This window comes from Heptranchias perlo, chromosome 33 (genome assembly GCF_035084215.1).
Source record: "Heptranchias perlo isolate sHepPer1 chromosome 33, sHepPer1.hap1, whole genome shotgun sequence".
Lineage (NCBI taxonomy): Eukaryota > Metazoa > Chordata > Chondrichthyes > Hexanchiformes > Hexanchidae > Heptranchias > Heptranchias perlo.
Window position 1 is genome coordinate 22,721,077 of NC_090357.1, and position 18,357 is coordinate 22,739,433.

General features: G+C 42.8%; 1 protein-coding gene across 1 annotated transcript in view; it reads right to left on the bottom strand.

Moving 5' to 3' along the window:
- Nucleotides 1-4,903: 4,903 nt before the first annotated feature.
- Nucleotides 4,904-18,357, bottom strand: part of LOC137301517 (V-set and immunoglobulin domain-containing protein 2-like) — a 34,588-nt gene continuing 21,134 nt past the window's right edge. The window contains exons 5-7 of the mRNA XM_067971047.1: nucleotides 13,179-13,298; nucleotides 10,566-10,704; nucleotides 4,904-7,020 (exon numbers count right to left, since the gene is read on the bottom strand). Coding sequence (XP_067827148.1) covers nucleotides 6,906-7,020; nucleotides 10,566-10,704; nucleotides 13,179-13,298 — 374 coding nt within the window. The 3' untranslated portion in view covers nucleotides 4,904-6,905. The remainder of the gene's footprint in view (nucleotides 7,021-10,565; nucleotides 10,705-13,178; nucleotides 13,299-18,357) is intronic.

Genomic DNA, 18,357 nt, shown 5'->3' on the forward strand with positions numbered 1-18,357 from the left:
GAGACCCAACATTTTTATAAGTTATGTTTTAGTTGTTTGGCAGTCATTAAGGCTTACCATACTGTTAAAAGTTAGTTTAGACCTGGTACTTTTAAGTGTACCTGTTTGGTGACATAATTAGTTACTTTCCAGCTGGGCAGATAAGCAAGTTGGCGATTTTTCAATGATTTCTCTGATTGCAGCGTGCGATGTCTCTTTAATTCAATGATGTGGAGATGCCGGTGATGGACTGGGGTTGACAAATGTAAAGAATCTTACAACACCAGGTTATAGTCCAACAATTTTATTTGAAAATCACAAGCTTTCGGAGGCTTTCTCCTTCGTCAGGTGACGAAGGAGAAAGCCTCCGAAAGCTTGTGATTTTCAAATAAAATTGTTGGACTATAACCTGGTGTTGTAAGATTCTTTAATTCAAAGCTGTCATATCGCCGGTCAACCAATAGGAGCAAGGTCACGATTCCCACGTTTCACTGCGAATGTGCAATCACGGGAACTTGTTCTTTCAATTCACCACTAAAAACTGAGAGCACCGTTGAGCTCCTCCATTACTTAGGGAGCGATTTCTGGCCCATTGTGTAAAATGTATTCTCGAGATTTGCCTCTCATTATAATATGCCTTCCCATTTATCTCTTCTCAGGATGTGGGAATTGCCCAACCCAGGCTGCTCACAGAAGGTGGTGGTGGGCCTTCTTCTTGAACCGCTGCTGCCCTTGTGGTAACTGCACTCCCACAATGGTGTTAGGGAGGGAGTGCCAGGATTCTGACTCAGCAACAATGATGGAATAGCAATATAAACCCAAGTCAGGATGGTTTGTGGTGGTTTGGAGGTGATGGTGTTCACACAACATTGCTGCTCTAATAGAGGTCACAGGGGAGGGAGGTGCTGTCAAAGTAACCTTGGTGATTTGCTGCAGTGCCTCCTGTAGTTTGTATGTACTGCAGCCATAGTGCACCAGGTGGAGGAGGGAGTGGATATTGAGTCCATTGGCGGAGGCATCAATCAAGCAAACCGCTCTGCCGTGGATAGTGTTGAGCTTGTTGCGGCTGCATTCATTCAAGCGACTGATGGTATTCCACCACACTTCTGACATGAGCTTTGTAGATGGTGAAGAGGCTTTTGATGGGTCAGAAGGTGAACCACTCATTGCAGATTACCGGCCTCTATCCTGCCATTGTAGCTGTGGTGTTGATATGGCTGGTCAATGGTGACCTCCAGGATGTTGATTGAGGGGTTTGTGCAACGGTGGTGCCATTGAAGAGGAGATGGCTGGGCTTTGTCTTGTTTGAGATGGTCGTTACCTTTCACATATGACACACAAATGATACAAACCACTTGTCAGCCCAAGTCTGGATGTTACCCAGGTCTTCCTGTAAGCTGACATACACTGCTTTATTATCAGAGGAGTCTTGAATGGAGCTGGAATCATCAGCGAATAGCCCCACTCCTGACGTCATGACAGAGGGAAGGTCATTGATAAAGCAGCTGAAGATGGTTGGCTGAGGACATTTCCCTGAGGAACTCCTGCAGTCATGTTCGGCTGCTGTGGTGATTCGCCTGCAACAACTACGACCATCTTCCTTTGCTTAAAGTATGACACCAGCCATTGAAGGGTATTCCCTTTGATCCGCCAGCTTTGCGAGGGCTCTTTGATGCCATACTCAGTTGAATGCTGCCTTGATGTTGAGGGCCGATACTCTCGCAATGCCTCTAGCATTGAGCTTTTAAGTCCATGTCTGAATAAAGGCTGTGACATGGTCTGGAGCCAAGGGGTTCTGGCAGAACTCAAACTGAATATTGGTGAACAGGTTATTGGTGAGTAATTGTTGCTTGACGATACTATAGTGTTTTCCTAATGATGCGTGACAAGCACGGTTGCTGTCTGTCGGTACTGTACAGTATTTTTCTTTCACCATACACGGGCCACATGCAGTGGAGCAAATCTGATTTATTTGTCCCTGGTATTAAAAACAAAGTGGGTGGGGCACAAATAAACATCCCAGCGGGGCTTCAGGTAATGGAGCTGTTTGTTTTGCTGGTAATAAATCTGCTAATCCACCCTAGAGCTTAAATCATGCTTTTGTCCCTCCCTTTAAGGTATGTTTTAGCTCTGGACTGTACCATTTCATGTTTGCTGCATTTTTGTTTTATGCTGATATGTGCAGTCAATGACACTGTGATACAGACCCTGAGAAAAATAACTATAAGGTTGTTTACGAGGTAATTCTGCCTTTAACTTTCACTGTAGTGCATGCAGCACTTACAAATATTGGCATGTTCACTTGCTTTTAGTAATTAAAAAATATCAGTATCCAACTCATTTGCTCATTAAGTGGACGGCCCAGTTCCCAACAGTAGGACAACTACAGAATGACGCTGAAAATATTTCATTATTTCAATATAATGCAAAAAATGAAAAATATTACAAGTAGCTTTGACTTCGGAGAGTGTTGATCTCTCCTACCAAGTATTTTAAAGAGAGGATCCACATAGAATTTTCTTAAAATAATTTTAAAAAGCCAAAATAATTTTATTAACAGCAGAGGAAGAATATTTCCAATTTTGCTTTTCAACGATTTTCATTCCCCCTATGTCTAGGCCACAGAGAAAAATCTTCCCTCCCAATCCCTGAGTAATTGCTGGAAGTGCACAATGGGTCTGCTAGCATGTGCGTGCAAAGATAGGTTAATATTTCATAAAAAGAAGCACAAGACAATGCTGAAATCTAACAACTTCATAGGCATATTTTCCCCTCGATGTACTCAAGTTTCGACTCAAAGAAATGACAATCAAATCCTCTTAATATATGTTTTAATTTTTTTTTAAACTTGGGCGAAATAGTTAATTTTACTCCAGGCCGTCTCTTTATTTCTGCCATGTAATTGTTATGGACAAGAACTTAAATAGGGCAACTGGTTTTGCAAGTGTTGTTTTAGGTCTTCGCTGGCTGTTGGACTTTAATGTTTGGATTGTGCACAAGGTAAATAGTGAGTGCAGTACAGCATTTGTGGAGGTTAATACAAAGATTCGGGGGAGGGGATATTACCACACACACACAAAAAACCCCGAATCCCCTCGAACATGATCACACAGTGTAAAAAACAAATTTCTGTCATCAATCGCGCGCTTTTTACACAAACGTTAATCCCAAACACACAATCAAAGGTATGTTCTATTTCCCCAGCTAACGAAGCAGTTAGTAGGGGTTTCTTTCGTGTAGTAATTGACAGGAATGTGCCCAATAAAGTGTCTGGGTCCTCCTCAGCCACTTAATGATTTGTCTTTCATTCATTTCTTTTACATCAGAAATAGAATTATTTTAATGTAGACCGTGGCCTTTCTAATGTTGGTTTAATTCAAGGTCATTTGTTTTGACTGGGCATTTGGATAGCAACAATAAAACAATCTCTACTCCAACATGGCCCCTCAAATCAGGAACACCCTATTGATTACTCCTTCCATCAATTTGCTGCTGTTTAGGAAGAGACTAGGCAATAATTGGCCGGGTTAGACTTGTCCTGCTTTTTGTGCACAGGACAATGTTATAGAAGCACTAGAACAGCTTGGCTGGTGGAATGGTTAGCTCTGATGCGCAGGTCTCTAGCACCACTGCCAGGATATTGTCAGAGCCTATTGCCTTTGCTGTATCCACTGCATTCAGCCACTTCTTAATGTTATGTAGAGTGAAGCAAATTGGTGCACTGGTATCTATGATGGTGGGGACCTCGGGAGGAGTCTGATTAGGATATATATTTGGCACTTTTGGCTGAAGATGCTTTCAAATACTTTAACCTTGTCTTTGCACTCACCTGCTGTGTTCCACCATGGTTGAGGATGTGATGTTTATGGAGCCTCCTCCTAGCATTAGATGCCTGGTTCTGTACCATTGTTCTCAACTGGATATGGTAGGGCTACAGAGATTTGCTCTGATCCATTGGTTGCGGGACTATTCAGCTCTGCCTATACCCTGCTGCTTTTGGTGGTTAGCTTGCAGGTAATCCTATGTAGTAGCTTCCATATGTTCATACCTTATTCCAAGGTATATCTGGCACGAATCCTGGCATGCCCTTCTACATGCCACATTGAACCAGGGTTGTTCTCCTGGCTTGATGGTGATTACAGAGTGAGGGATATGCCACACCACGAGGTTACAGGTTGTGGTGGGAGACAATTCTACTGCTGATGATGGCCCACAGCACCCCATGGATAGTCAGTTTTGAGCTGCTGGATCTGTCAGTCTGTCCCAGTACGCATTGGAGGATGCCCTGGAGTGGACACATCTGTCCATGACAGCATTGGAGCAAGTGACCATCGCTGGTCATTTGCTCCAATGCTGTCATAGACAGATGTGTCTGTGACAGGCAGGATATATTATATGGCCAACATCACCTCTGGCAGAAATTGCCAGAAGGGCCTTTAGGGAGTGTGGCAAGTCGGGGAATTAAAGCTACAATTTTGTAGCCCTATCTTCAATCTGCACTCCCTGCAAGTGTGCAATTACCCTAAGTATGCAAGAGTTCATAATTTCAAGTCCTAAATGTGTTTTATAAATTTCCTGAAAGCTCAGTTCATATATTGGCCAGGAATTTCCTCGGAGTTGCTCCCACTCCACCGTTGTTTCTGCCACACCTCCGATGACGTTACTCCATTTCTGGACGTAAATGGGGGCTTCCGCCGCACTTCCTGTGAAGTTATGGTGACAGAGCGGAAGTAACTGTGAGAAAATTCCTGACTGAATACCCGTTTCTTATGTTCCGAGCTACGCTTCTGCACATCTCAGTGTTCTGAAATCATTATGCAATGACGTAATTGAGGTCTACTCAAAATCTCACCTGTCCCCCCAACCCAGGGCATCCCCAAAGTCCCTTTTTGTTACAGAGTTCAAATGGCGTGCAAGACATAGCTGCATAAAAACAAAAGCGGTTTATTAAGACACGAGGAAAGTAGGTTATCACTCATTACATCATGCTGCAGGACAGCCCAAACCCATACACAATCTGAACATACCTATAATTAGTCTTATTTCAGCATTCTGCACTCAGTACGATGGAGCACTCTTGTTTATGAAATGGAAGTATTTATTGATTCAAATTGCAACATTTACTTCTGGTTCATGCACAGAACCTCCTACGTTAATGCAGGCACACTGGGGGTGATTTTAAACCCCAAGAACGGGTGGGTTGGGGGCGGGTGGGATTTGAAAATAGTTGTTTTTTGGGTCGCGACTGCAACGCAGCTTTATTTCCGGGTTTAACATCGGCGCGTAAAAGTACAGGCTTCCCACTAGGAATGCAAAGTCCGAAAATTTTGCGGTTGTGACCCAAAAAACCAACAATTTTCAACTCCCACTTGCCCCCAACCCACCCGTTCTTGGAGGTTAAAATCACCCCCACTATGTCCAGAAGCTAGAAAATGCTGAACCTGGTAACAATACATATCTACTATCTGCAGCCTCATCCCTCATGGCCCAAACCCAACCCAGACTCAAACATGGGTCTCATGCAGCCGATTGCAACCCAAAAGTAAATTTGACAGGGAAGACCTGTGCATCAGCAGCCAGTGCCACCAGCCTGGATCATAGTACAATATTGCAGCAGTTACAATATGTACCGTTTAGGATCTGATCAGCACATTTATTAAAAACTAAACCCAATTATACCAGCTGTAGCCAGAACAGTATCTAAAAGGTGCTAAAGAGACTCGATTTACCCTTCAAAAATGGATGCCCTTCATTGGTACTTCTCCAAATACCTCACTATGTGAGACCGCAGTGGGGGGGGTCAGGTAGTATTTAGATTACATAGAATTTTACAGCACAGAAGTAGGACATTTGGCCCAACGGGTCTATGCCGGTGTTTGTGCTCTGTAACGAGCCTCCTCCTAACCTACTTCATCTCACCCTATCAGCATATCCTTCTATTCCTTTCGCTCTTATGTAATCTAGCTTCCCCTTAAATGCATCTCTGCTATTCACCTCAACCAATCCATGTAGTAGCGAGTTCCACATTCTCACGACAGATTAAAATCAGTAAATTAGAAACTTAGGGCATGGCACTATTGGAGCAACTATTGACATCCGCATTGGCTGGTCGGACACAGATTCAATTCCCTACACTATTCAATTCCAAATCTCACCTACGTTGCTGAGGCAAGCTGTTGAGCAAAAGTCAAGCAGGTCCTCACAGAAAAGGAGGCCAAATCGGAAGCAGCCAGTCCAAGGCTGCTCTCCCAGGCACTCCCTATCGATTGGTTGGCAGCAGCATTGGCAGACACCTGGAGGCAGGTCACCTTCCCTCTTTCTCAGAGTAGCATAGCCAAGTGAGACCAAAAAGGTGAGAAAGGAAGGAAGCAAAATGCGAATCTTGCTGCAAATATGCTTCAATCAGGACAATATAGGTGGATCTGGGCAGCAGACTTTTCTGTGGCTGCCTTCAGTTGTCATCGCTACTTAAGAATGGTTGACAGTCCATTTGATTTTGCAAAGCCAGGTTGGTTATAACACATTTTTCTTCCTGCTGCCCAAGTCTCCTTCTACAAAATGCTCCACCTTGCAACCCAACCAAGAGCTGAAAACAACATGCCCATCCACTGAAGAGAATTGAGCTCATTAGGCTACCCAACTAAAACCTTTTGTTTCAAAATGAACGTTGAACCCATTATTAGGTCATTCTTAAGGGTAATTCCTCATGCATTTTCATGGATATGCATCTAAAAGAATTGAACATTAGTCAGATTCACAGCCAGTAAAATTTAGCTTCATAATAAGAGCGACAACTTGCAGTAAAGTGGTTTGGTGGCACAGAACAAAACAAATATAAAAAGGACAATAAAACATTTTTTTTAAAACTTCAACCTCTTCTGCCCTGAAGTTTGTGGACTGCGATGCTTGAGATTTGAGTGTGGGGTTTACACAACAATATTATATTTTGAGTTCATGCTGTTTGAGTTGGCTTCTTGGCTGCGTGCAGATGATGCCAGTAGATGGGAGTTTGCTTCTTTACCTGGAGCCAGTGCATCCTCTCTGAAATCAACACAAGATTAAACCACTGAAAGAAGCTGCAAATACCATGTCCTTAAATGCCAATATTTCAAGTTATCATGTTGCATTCTACCTGTGGCTGGGAGTCAGTAATAAAGCTGTGATTTCATTGAGGAGTTCACAGAAACAAAGTTCAAATGGTTTGTTGACATTATCTAACCTCAGGATTAAAGTTCAGTCTTCATCATCACTCCCAGACATCCATTATTTTATATAACGTACTTACTATGTTCTCCATAAAATGAAATCAATTTAGGGCCAAATGATGTAGATGGAAGCAGACTACTTGACTTTAGATAGTGAAGTGTACACTTGAGGACACAAGTTTAAGATTAACAAGCTTCAATGGAACTAGTAGATCTAAGAAAGTTCTCCTGCGCAATGTGGTTCACACGTGGAGCAGACTGCCAGCAAAAGCAACTAAGGTTGAGATAATTAACTCCGTTAAAAAGAAGGTGGATAACTATCTAGTTGGAAATGGGATTGGTGTTTATGAAGATACTCTGCTCAGGCAGGAGAAGGAATGACTGTCTGGAAAATAAACAACCATGCATGGGGATGGATGAATATTATGGATTTTGTGTAATTAACTCTGGGGATCAGGGAATAGTTATATACAATAGTTATCCCTGAGGAAATAAATAATTTAGGTTGAATCTTTGACAATGTAAATTGTGTGTAGTCTGTTGGGAGGAGAGAGCTCAATGGGTGAATGTCCCTTTCTCATTACTTATTAGCTCCAAAATTGCGAGATTCCATTCCTGGCACGGAGTCTCGCTCGATAGAAGTGCAAATTGGAGGATCTGGGGAGGAGGGGGAGAGGGGGGCAAAGGTCAACATGCATAATTTGTTCAACTCTTCAATTTTCCAGCCATTAAAATCAATGGCCAGCAAATGGAGAGCAACACAATGGGCATGTTCATCTTCATGGTCCATTCTCCACTTGTGCTCCTGTTGAACGAGGCTCTGCGAGGGGAACGAAATCTCGCAGTTTGGGGCAATTCCCTTAAAATGCTTAGAAATTTATCATGAACATCAAAACAAATGATTATTTTTTATTTTTTTTAAATAATAAGCATGAAATGTTTAAAAAGCAGGAAGGTGCCCATTTCTGCCCAACCTAACTATTTTCACAAACTACCAGTTATATATTTCTCCTGACTGGTGCTGTTCCCATACTGATGCTAAATACTCTTGTACTAATTCCTCTGTGTGCTTTTTTAGCACAGGTGTTAACCCATTTATTGTAAACTGGTTAACACAGGTGTTAAAATGTGCACAATGGAATTTAGTACGAGTGCACTAAACATTCGTATGGGAACAATGCTGGTCAGAAAATAGACCCCCGTTGTGCTGCAGCCCATTTCTCGGGCAATGTGTAGTAAAAAGGAGAGGTATTTATCATTGTACTTAACACAACATGATTTGTCAAATACCACAAGAGCAGTCATTTCAAAGAGTGATGCCATAAAATATATTTTGTTAAATTGAAATATAAATTTTTAAAAAATCAATTTTAAAGAGAGACCTGCTTGAACAATGGCAGTAAATTACATTTTTACTTTAAAAGCTACATTTACCGTAGCCAGTATCAATGTGTTCCACCACATCAAAAGTGGACATAGTTTTTATCCCCATGTTGCTAGGCTGCCAATCTCAGGTGAGGGGGGTGAAATAAATCAAGAGAATCTATTAACTCATCATGGCATTGGCAGAGGCCTATGTGCGTTACCTTGCCAACCAACCTCCGCACCTCCTTGGCCAAAAGTGACCTGGGGAGAAAGTGAAGGGATAGGAAATCTTCACCAATTCTATACAATGATACAGCACAAAAGGCGGTCAGTTGACCCCTTGTACCTGTGCTGGCTCTTTGAAAGAGCTATCCTATTAGTCCCACGCCCCTTCTCTTCCCCCATTCCCTGCAATGTTATCTTTTTCAAGTCTATATCCATTTCCCTTTTGAAAGTTACTACTGAATCTGATTCAACCACCCTTTCAGGCAGTGCATAAAAAAAATTCTCCTCATCTCCCTTCTGGTTCTTTAGCCAATTATCTTTAATCTGTGTCCTCTGGTTACCAACACTCCTGCTAGTGGAAACGGTTTCTCCTTATTTACTCTATCAAAACCCCTCATAATTTTGAACACCTCTATTAAATCTCCGCTTAACCTTCTCTTCTCTAAGGAGAACAATCCCAGCTTCTCTTGTCTCTCCACATAACTGCAGTCCCGCACCCCTGGCAATCTAACTTGATTGAATTCTTTGATGAAGTAACAGAGAGGTTGATGAAGGTCGTGCGTTGATCTTGTGTAAATGGACTTTCAAAAGGCATTTGATAAAGTATCACATAATAGACTTAGCAAAATTGAAGCCCATGGGATTAAAGGAGCAGTGGCGGCATGGGTCTGAAATTGGCTAAGAGACAGAAAGCAGAGAGTAGTGGTGAATGGTTGTTTTACAGACTGGAGGGAAATATACAGCGGTGTCCCCCAGAGGGCAGTATTAGGACCACTGCTCTTTTAGATATATATTAATGACCTGGACTTAGGTATACAGGGTATAATTTCAAAGTCTGCAGATGACAAAACTCAGAAATGTAGTAAACAGTGAGGAAGATAGTAACAGACTTCAGGAGGACATAGACAGACTGGTGAAATGGGCAGACGCAGATATAGCGTGAAGTGATACATTTTACCATGCGTTAACCTAAAAATGATGGGCCAGAATTTTCTGGTAAAATAACGGGAAGTTTAATGCGCACATCGTTATTAGTGTGTAAATAACCTAGCAATTTGTAGCGAGGAAGAGATATGCCATGAATTGCGAATCGCCACATATTGATTGACGATTTGCCCCACTCCACTGTTAGCCTCACGAAAACGAGAGCTCACCATCAACCCCCACCCCCCCCCCAACCCCGTGAGTTTCAGGAAATCGCTGCATTTGCACTGTTAAAACAAATTAAACTGGCCGCAGAAAGTTAGGGCTGGTATTTAACGATGTAAGGACCCTTTTAATGACAAGGTTTATGTTCCTGCAATGCCACTCAACCTCTCCAGCCCAGAAAGGGAACAATTTAAACTGTGGAATCTCATTCCTGCAGGTAGTAATTTGTTCCTAGAAGTTCTTTAAATGTTTAATTTTTTTCTTACTATTCCTTTCTGTCTCTTTTTTCTTTCACTCTTAATCCAACCTTTCTTTCCCTCTCCTTATTTCTCTTTCTGTATTTAATTTGACTTTAATCCACCCTATTTCCTTTTCCATTGTTCACTCTGTTTCTTTTTCTATCTTTAAATCTAGATAAACTGTTGGTCCCGCCATTCACCAAGATGCCCAATTCCGTTATCAACTTCCAGAAATTTGCGGCGCAAAAACTTTGAGCTGAAGGGTGAGGAAAAAAATTCAACTCACAGGGCACGCTGCGAGATGCCCCGCTCCAGCAAATACTGGCCCAATTAAAGTTCCAGGAGTGGCTGATTTTCCCTTCCCTAGCCCAGGAATACTGAGGCCAACTGTAAATGTCCAAACCTCAATTCATTTCCAAGAGGAGGAACTTTGGGATTCTTCTGCTTGTGACGAAGTAAGTGGTACGTAACGGCTGCAATCAGAATCAGGCCCACAAGGGTGCCAAACACAGCTCCAACAATCACTCCAGCCTCATTGTTAACTGTAAAGGAAGAAGAAATATCACTAACAAAATTAATTTATACTCAAAGGAACGGGTGGCACAATTGACCAGAATACTATATCTGGTTCAGATCCAATCAGACTGATGGGATGCAAGTCTCCTCTCTCTTGCAGCTGTAGGGGTAATTAGGTGAGGAAGGCTATTCAGCTCATCTTAATACATCCACCCAGAAAAACCCTAGACTCGCCTCCCCCATTGCTGCATCTCATTGCTTCTACAATTATTCCAGTGTTTTTACCTCCATGCTCTGCCCGAAATCCATTCCATGTGTTGATCACTCTCTGCATGAAGAAAGAACTTCCTGACATGAATCCTAAACTTCCCATTTACTAGTTTGAACCCGTGTCCCCTTGTCCTATGTCCACTCTTTAATTTAAAATAATATTCCAGATTAACCTTTTCCACACCATGCACTATCAATATACTATCAGACACCTCCTCTCCAAAAACAACTTGCATTTAAATAGTGCCTTTAATGTAGAAAAATGTCCTAAGGCACTTCGCAGAGGTGTAATTAGACCAAAATGGATGCCAAGCCAAAAAGGGAGATATTAGAAGGTGTGACCAAATGCTTGGCCAAAAAGATGGAGCATAGAAATTTTAGGCAAGTTTAAATTAAATTAATTTCAGCTGATTGATAACTATGCATTTAAATTAGTTGTGAACACCTGACCATTTCAGTATATATGTGCATATTTCAGCCTTTCTTTGTCACAAAAGAGGCTACTTTATACTGTTAAAGGCGAAAAGCTATGTGGAGGAGTGTGATGAAAGCAGAGTTCCATGACAAATAGGAAAAATATTTGAAAATCACACTCAACTTTATGACCCATTATTTGCTATACTGCTGAAACAGTGCATACTTAGAAATAGTTTGGAACACAGACCATGTTCCTCCGATACCTGTAGTGCTATGGAGCATGCACAGATATGGTATAAGTTTCGGTGAAAATTGCTGCAACCTCTATGGAACGAAATGACCCTGCTAATGTCAGTATGAGGGCAATTTTTCTCCACTAATTTTCTCCCCAACCCTCCTCTCCTGAAGGTGTTGACCCCTTGCTGTGATGGTGGCCATTCTCTGCATGCGGGCTCTGAACTCATGGATCTGCTGGTTGACTTTCTCTTCCCTAGTCCAGGGCACTAAGGCCAGTTGTCGAGCTCTCCTTCTGCCTGACTGAAATCAGATAACTCCCTAGCTCAGTGCGGACTAGGAAATGACTCTGGGATCTTTGCCTCAGCTATTCACTGAACAGTCGGGGGAGCAAGGAGAGGTGGCAATGTCTCACTATTGTTAATGCCATAGTGTCCATAATACAACAGCAGCATCAAATGAGCTGATTCTATGGGATTTCCCACTAGGGTAAGAAGCTTAGCCTTTGTAAAGCATTCCCTCTAACTGTGCACTCACAACACTTCTGTGTTTTCATGAATTCCGTGCTGATCAAACTAACAGAACAGAAACATTTAACTCTATGACAGCATCAAGAACTCCCAGGTCAGACACAATACAAATATTATTTCTTGTGGATTCCCCCTTATATTTGTGCCAACAGACTATCTTTATCTAGCCTCATACAAGTGCTCCCTACTGGACCAACATGACATTTTATTTTTCTCGCTGTCCACCCACTCTGAGTGAGATTGGCCATTAAGTCATCAATTATAGACAGTGCTGCACACTGTACACATGCATCCACCGGTGATTAAATTTGAACAGCACAGACCAAGTGCACTTAAGAGAAAGTTTCCACTTTATCACATTGGACTAGATTAAAATCAAATCCCAGAAGCGGAAGGACAGATTTCTAATTCTCTTCACTGTTCAAAATCTGCTAAAACTCAACACCTTTATACTGTGCAGTGGCGTGACTTTAGCTGTTAGACTCTAGTCAGGTGCAGGTGTAATAAATAGAATCAAATCTCAGGCACTGAGTTAACCTTTTCACGACTTGGTTCTTACCATGCAAATAATCTCAGAGCGTGTTAAATTCTGAATGAACTAATACAGGGATAAGAACTCCTCTGGTCATTAGGTGTTGCAACATCATCAAACCTGCTTATGAAGATTTCCTCTGTTCCACATTTTCAGTGAAAATCTTAAAAAATAAATTTCTTGAGCCAAGCAAGCCTTCAAAACTGTGTTTATAATATCGCTAAACTGGTGACAGAAGGAATTAATACCACATTATCTCTTCTATATTTTAATTACTGAAATCATTTTTCCCGCATTTTGCTAATTCCCTACTGAATCCCACCCACATCATTCACAAGATGCCATAAGGCCGCAAAGTGTTGTTTTTCAAAACAAAGCAAAAAATGAAGGCTATATTGCAAACTGAAATACAGCTCGATGCCATCTGTTTGAAGTGGAGTTTGCTTGAATCTATATTTAGGGCTGTTTCTCTGAAAGGATTAAGAGGCTAAACTTTACAGAAGGAATCTATCCTTACCTGTGACTGTGAGAACCAGCTGGCATGATTGTTCCCCAAGGACGTTGGATGCCAGACATCTGTAGGTTCCTGTATACGCCATCGTCAGATTCCTCAGAAATAGAGTCCCTTTTTTGGAATCTACAATAATGGAAGAGAAGAAAAGAAAGATTGAAATCAAACCCAGGATGTTTACAATCAAGGAGGAATCCCAGTAAAGTAATGAGGATCTGTCACTCCAGCAATAAACCACCAAACTGCAATTCAGTGGGTCCAGTCTCTGCAGCAGTAAACCACTAGACTCCCAGCATGAACTCCACTCAGAAGATCCATTAGCTCCAGAAATCTAATGTTGGAGTCTCACTGGCCCCTACCTTGCTGACATATGGGCTTTAAAGAGAGAAGAGCCATATGCAGAATATTAAAGCATTAGCAATACAACATCAATATTGTTTGTGGGTAAATTCATTCCTGTAACTCAATTCCCTACAATATGATGATTTGTAGTTGTGGTGAATAGCACAGAAATACTATCTCCAATTTCTCCCTTCCTCCCCTGAAGGCACTGGTTCCTGCTGGGACGTAGTTCCATGGGTGCTGGCTGTCTTTAGGTGCTATTAGTTCCATGGTGCTGGCTGTGTTTGGGTACTGTTAGCTAATCTCAGCAATAATGGCACTCAAATTGGCCTCAGTGCCCCTGGATTGGGGAGCAGTAAAATCAGCCACAGTTCCACTTTGGATTTGTATCCATTGACTCCTGTTGGAATGTACTTGCCAGGCGAAGATAGAATCTGGTCAGTGGGGATGCCCCACACAGTCAAATAGCAACTCAAATATGATGAATGCCTGCTTGGAACTACACTCCACCACAACCAGCGCCTTTAGAAGTTAGGGGGAGACATTTAAAAAACGAAACAGATAGGGTTCATAATTTTTGCTAATATATCAACAAATGACAAAGAAATTGATACTATTGACTGTGTAAATATTTTTAATTGAGAAAAGGTCAGTTAACTACTTGTAACAGTCTCCGTATTTTTACGTGACAGAGACCCAGCTCTCTCCCATAAATAAGGAACAAGATTGTTCCATAGTTTCACTGTATAGACTTCTGATACCACCACTGAGTGTAATGGCTGACGAGCGGCCTAAGTACACAGTGCCTTGCCTACGCGTTCAATGGGTACTGGGTACCGATTAGAACACTCATTTAAATTCAAAGTGATTCATGTGCTGACAGAATGCATAAATAGAATAACTGTGCACACCTGTGGAGGAGGGTGTGACAGGTGCAGCGATAACACTTGGGGGTTTTACGTTTGGCTGTCCAAAGAGCATGACTAAATGAAAAAAAAAATTGCGTTTCTAAAGGACCTTATCACCATTGAAATGTCTCAAAACACCTCACACAATGAAATACTTTTGAAGTGCAGCAACAGTTACACTGTAAGCACCAGTTAATTTACTTTGTCTATGGCTTGGAAGGAACAACAACAACTTGCATTCATATAGCACCTTTATTGTAGTAAAACATCCCAAGGTGATTCACAGGATTGTTATCAAACAAAATGTGACTCCGAGCCACATAAGGAGATAATAGGACAGCTGACCAAAAGCTTGGTCAAAGGGGTAGGTTTTAAGGAGCGTCTTAAAGGAGAGAGAGGTGGAGAGGCAGAGAGGTTTAGGGAGGGAATTCCAGAGTTCAGGGCCTAAGCAGCTGAAGGCACGGCCACTAATGGTGGAGCAAAGAAAATGGGGGCATGAAAGAGGCCAGAATTGGAGGAGCGCAGAGATCTCGGAGGATTGTAGTGCTGGAGGAGGTTACAGAGATAGGGAGGGCCGAGGCCATGGAACAATCAGGATCATTGGGGGGTAATTTTAACCTAATCCGCCCGGTGGAATACTGATCAGATTGGTCGTCTGATTTACTTGCCACCCGGTTTTACTTTCCATTAAGGTTGAAAGGCAGACTCAGGTAGAAGTGGGACTGAGCAGGTACTGGGGCAAATGGATGACAATGAAGAGCGGTGACAGGGAATGTGAAGGAGAGGGAAATTGAAGGAGAAATGAAGAAGAAATGGATAGCAATGAAGAGTGGTGACAGGGAATATGAAGGAGAGGGGAGGGGGAAATGAAAGGGAGAGATAAAGGAAAAATGGATGACAGTGCAGCGGAGGGAATTGATTAACAATACGCAAAAGGGCAAAATGGATAGTAGTGAAGGGAAGGGAACAGATGGTGGGAGCAATGCTTTGAGGGGGAAGAGGGGAGATACTGGGACCAATGCTTTGAGGTGTGGGAGGAAGGAGAGTTCCAGCACTAACTGAGAGGAAGTGAGGAAAGAGAGGTCCAGCACGAGTTAGGGGAGTGGAAGAAAACACTAGCTGGGTTGGAGGGAGGGAAGAGTGCTAGGTTGAATTAAGAAGGGGGAAGGAAAAGAGTGCCAGTATGAACTGAGAAGGTTGGAGGAAAAGAGTGTCTCTGTGAAAGGGTGGGGAGTTGGATGGGCACAGTGTCTCATTGAACTGAATCTGGGGTGGGTAGAGTGCCTTTGTGAACTGAGATGAAGCATTTTTGGATGTAGGAGAGTGACTGTTGAGGTAATTTTTGGCTAAATGATGGTCATTCATTTAAGATTAAAATTCCATAAACTGTGAAGTGTAAAAATGCTTAAGTGAACTAAAATGCATCATAAGTTTGAGCTAACAGCATTTGGATTTTGTCTTCAGGTTATCGTATATTTATGTTTTTTCCCCTCAAAACAAGTGAAAGCTTAAGTTACAAAGCCCGTGTAACTACTTGTTTTCAAATCAACATCCAGGCTTGGGCTCATAAGTGGCAAGTAACATTCGCGCCAGACAAGTGCCAGGCAATGACCATCTACAACAAGAGAGAATCTAACCACCTCCCCTTGACATTCAACGGCATTACCATCGCCGAATCCCCCACCATCAACATCCTGGGGGTCACCATTGACCAGAAACTTAACTGGACCAGCCATATAAATACTGAGGCTACACGAGCAGGTCAGAGGCTCGGTAAACTGCGGCGAGTGACTCACCTCCTGACTCCCCAAAGCCTTTCCACCATCTACAAGGCACAAGTCAGGAGTGTGATGGAATACTCTCCACTTGCCTGGATGAGTGCAGCTCCAACAACACTCAAGAAGCTCGACACCATCCAGGACAAAGCAGCCCGCTTGATTGGCACCCCATCCACCACCCTAAACATTCACTCCCTTCACCACTGGCGCACTGTGGCTGCAGTGTGCACCATCCACAGGATGCACTGCAGCAACTCGCCAAGGCTTCTTTAACAGCACCTCCCAAACCTGCGACCTCTACCACCTAGAAGGACAAGAGCAGCAGGCACATGGGAACAACACCACCTGCACGTTCCCCTCCACGTCACACACCATCCGACTTGGAAATATATCGCCGTTCCTTCATCGTCGCTGGGTCAAAATCCTGGAACTCCCTTCCTAACAGCACTGTGGAAGAACCTTCACCACACGGACTGCAGCGGTTCAAGGCGGCGGCTCACCACCACCTTCTCAAGGGCAATTAGGGATGGGCAATAAATGCCGGCCTCGCCAGCGACGCCCACATCCCATGAACGAATAAAAAAAATGTCAGGGTTGTTGTTGAGTTGTGACCTTTTGGAGGACTGTCGGCTTTTGCCAGTTTTCTACAATGGCACGTGTGAAAACATTGGTGGTGGAATACAGCCAAATCAAGCATGGGTTCAGGACTCACGGGTATGTTGATATCAGGAACCCAGAAATGGTATCCCCAGCTAAACTGAAGGAGCATGGAATCAGCAGTATGGAATATACTTGCCAAGTAACCAAATGGCATATTGGGCCTAGCTGTGTAGGGAAGAGTCTCCACTACATGTTACTCAATACAGGTCACTGACTGGATGGTTATCCATTTGAATGATTTGTAAATGTGTGCAGCACCCTGCAAAAGAAGTGTGTCTTACAGTTTTGGGATTGGGCTACTGTTTAAATGCAGTCAATGACTGCTTCCTCTAAGTATTTACAAGAGAAGACTTGAGCAACATGCCCCCTCCAGACACAGATATCCAAGTAAAATCAACTAGTTCATTATAAATTAGATGAAAATTCTAGACAGGCTCAACAGGCTCAAGACAAATATATCTCCAGGGATAGAGGGTATTTATCTCAAAGTGCTGAGATAGACTGGGGATGAGATTTGAGAGGCACCTACAATGATTATGAGGGAGTCTATAGACAACACACAGTACCAGTAGATTGGAAACAGGCTAATATGGTGCCTAAATTCAAAAAGGGTTACAAAGCAGACAAAGCCAACCACAAACACATTAGTCTTACTTGCATCCCATGCAAAATAATGCAATTTATCAGGAGTAAAGTTGAGGATCGTCTGCACAGCAATAATCTAGTTACCAGCAGTCAGCATGGATTCAGAAGGGGAAGGTCCTGTCTGATGAAGCTCTTTGACACATTTGAGGAAGTTCCAACTGAAGTAGACTGTAGCATGCCTTAGATATGGTGTATTTCGACTTATAGGAGCATAGGAACACAGGAACAGGAGTAGGCCATTCAGCCCCTCGTGCCTGCTCCGCCATTTGATAAGATCATGGCTGATCTGTGATCTAACTCCATATACCTGCCTTTGGCCCATATCCCTTAATACCTTTGATTGCCAAAAAGCTATCTATCTCAGATTTAAATTTAGCAATTGAGCTAGTATCAATTGCCATTTGCGGAAGAGAGTTCCAAACTTCTACCACCCTTTGTGTGTAGAAATGTTTTCTAATCTCGCTCCTGAAAGGTCTGGCTCTAATTTTGAGACTGTGCCCCCTACTCCGAGGATCCCCAACCAGCGGAAATAGTTTCTCTCTATCCACCCTATCCGTTCCCCTTAATATCTTATAAACTTCGATCAGATCACCCCGTAACCTTCGAAACTCCAGAGAATACAACCCCAATTTGTGTAATCTCTCCTCATAGCTTAATCCTTGAAGTCCGGGTATCATTCTAGTAAACCTACGCTGCACTCCCTCCAAGGCCAATATGTCCTTCCGAAGGTGCGGTGTCCAGAACTGCTCACAGTACTCCAGGTGTGGTCTAACCAGGGTTTTGTATAGCTGCAGCATAACTTCTGCTCCCTTGTACTCCAGTCCTCTAGATATAAAGGCCAGCATTCCATTA